Consider the following 2,018-nt stretch of genomic DNA (forward strand, 5'->3'; position numbering starts at 1 on the left):
GGGTGGCAAAAGCATGGGCAGAGAACACACGGTGCCAACGGGCTGTCCACGCAGTGACGACATCGTCCAGCTAGAGGGATTGTCGTGGGAGCTGGTGCAGGACAGTGGCTGGAGACTCGGGAGAGCTGACCTGGGGTCGTGCTGTTCACACTACTGCTGACAGGAAGGGCCACGTGGACTCAGGGAGAAGCATAGGGGCAAAGGTCAGTGTAGGGCTGGCATGAGTAGGCGCACACACAGCTCCCACGGATGACGGCCGAGAGGCGGCCACCCTCTGCCATGTGAAGAACATGGTGTCCGGAGGCCTGACGGGTGGGGCTCACCGACTGGGAAGGACTCCTGGAAGCAGGCTGTCCGCATGCAGACCTCAAGGGGGACCTGCAGTGGAGGGCCAACAGGGGTTCAGCCTTTTTTTTTTTCTTTTTGGCCTTCTAGCAGCCATTTTTTCCATTTTATTGGATAGGTAGGTATAGGACAGCGAGGAACTGGAAGACGAGGGGGAGACAGACAGACACCTGCAGACCCGCTTTGCTGCTTGTGAAGCCAGCCCCCTGCAGGTGGTTAGCTGGCGGCTGGAAGCGGGATCTTTGCACGGGGTCCTTGCACTGAGGACTATTCGCTTCTGCCTGGCCTAGTTCAGCCTTTCTGCCTTTTTTTTTTTTTTTTTTTTGGTCCTCTATAAAATGGGGATTAACAGCCCTTCTCTCAGGGTTTCATAGGAACTGAATGAGGCTTTAAAAGACTTTTATGAGACCAGAGTACTGCTATGTCTTACGTATTCTGGGATGGTCCCTTAACCGACCCCCTCAGCCACTACGCAAAGGGCTTGGGAACAGAGCCAGGGATAGACAAGTGCTTAGGCGTGCGTAGGTGCCTGCCGCGATTATCAGTGATCTATGGGTAGAGTCTGACGATGGGCAGAGAGGTTCCAATTGCCTTGCCTTGAAAGCCACCTCCTGCTGACCTTACGGAACTATGGGGAGGGACACAGTGGTCCAGTCGACTAGGAGACGCTAGACAAATGTTGGTTGTTGTTGTAACTAAAAACTCTGGGACACAAATCCCAGATGATTCCTGAGCTCCCTTCTCATGTTTTGGCTTTGACGTCTCTCCTTTCTTCCTGGCTAGAGTAAAGCAAGTTCAAAGGAGGGAAAAACCACAGTCGGCCAAGATCCTGAGAAGAGATATGCTGACCATGAGGCCGCCACCCAAGTGCTGCCCCGGGACACTGGGACAGCGGTCTGGAAGGGTCACACACTGCCTCCTGAAGCCAGAAAGACACCGCCGTCGTCGTCAGAGGACACGCTGACTATTCACGGCCTCCCCACCGAGGGCTACCGGGCCTTGTACCACGCTGTGGTTGAGCCAATGCTGTGGAACCCCTGGGGGACGCCCAAGAGATACAGCTTGGAGCTGGGGAAAGCCATTAAGCAAAAGCTCTGGGCTGCTTTGTGCTGCCGGGCCGGCAGGCCTGAAGGTGACCAGAAAGAGCCTCTGTTGCCCAGCAAGTGGCCGGAGGCCCATGAGGAACCGCCCGTGTACAAGAAATGGCCCAAACTGAAGGGGGAGGCACAGAGCCGGGACTCGGGGGATCCGGATACTCTGCTACACGTCTGAGAAATAAACACAGCTTTGCACCTTCCACGGCGTCTGAGTGCGTTACGCGTTAGTAGCTGCAGGTCAGCGAAACAGTGTGACTCGGGTTCAAACCCAGTACTGAGGGACACTTTGATGCTGCAGTGATTCTCTCTCTTTACTGGATACAGAGAGCAACTGAGAGGGAAGGGGGAGAGAGACACCACCACTCGGGAAGCTTTCCCCCAGCAGGTGGGGACCAGGGGCTTGAACCCGGGTCCTTGTGCACCGACCGTAACGTGAGCGCTTAAGATGTGCCACCGCCTGGCCCCTTTCTCTGAGAAAGTTGGCCAGGAGTAGTGAGCAGGACAAAGTAGCAGCTCCTCTCCTGGAAAAACAACAGGCTCAGGCTTTTGCTCGTGCACTCAGGTCATTTACAGGGC

At 55.6% G+C, this 2,018-nt stretch overlaps 1 protein-coding gene across 2 annotated transcripts in view; it reads left to right on the top strand.

Annotated features, from left to right (window-relative positions):
- C6H22orf31 (chromosome 6 C22orf31 homolog) overlaps nucleotides 1–1,642 on the top strand; it is a 3,561-nt gene extending 1,919 nt beyond the window's left edge. For both annotated transcript variants that reach the window (XM_060192622.1, XM_060192621.1), the window contains exon 3: nucleotides 1,129–1,642. In XM_060192622.1, the coding sequence (XP_060048605.1) occupies nucleotides 1,129–1,617 (489 nt within the window). In that variant the 3' untranslated portion in view covers nucleotides 1,618–1,642. The remainder of the gene's footprint in view (nucleotides 1–1,128) is intronic.
- The last annotated feature ends 376 nt before the right edge of the window (nucleotides 1,643–2,018 follow it).

Source organism: Erinaceus europaeus, chromosome 6 (genome assembly GCF_950295315.1).
Source record: "Erinaceus europaeus chromosome 6, mEriEur2.1, whole genome shotgun sequence".
In the NCBI taxonomy this organism is placed as follows: Eukaryota; Metazoa; Chordata; class Mammalia; order Eulipotyphla; family Erinaceidae; genus Erinaceus; species Erinaceus europaeus.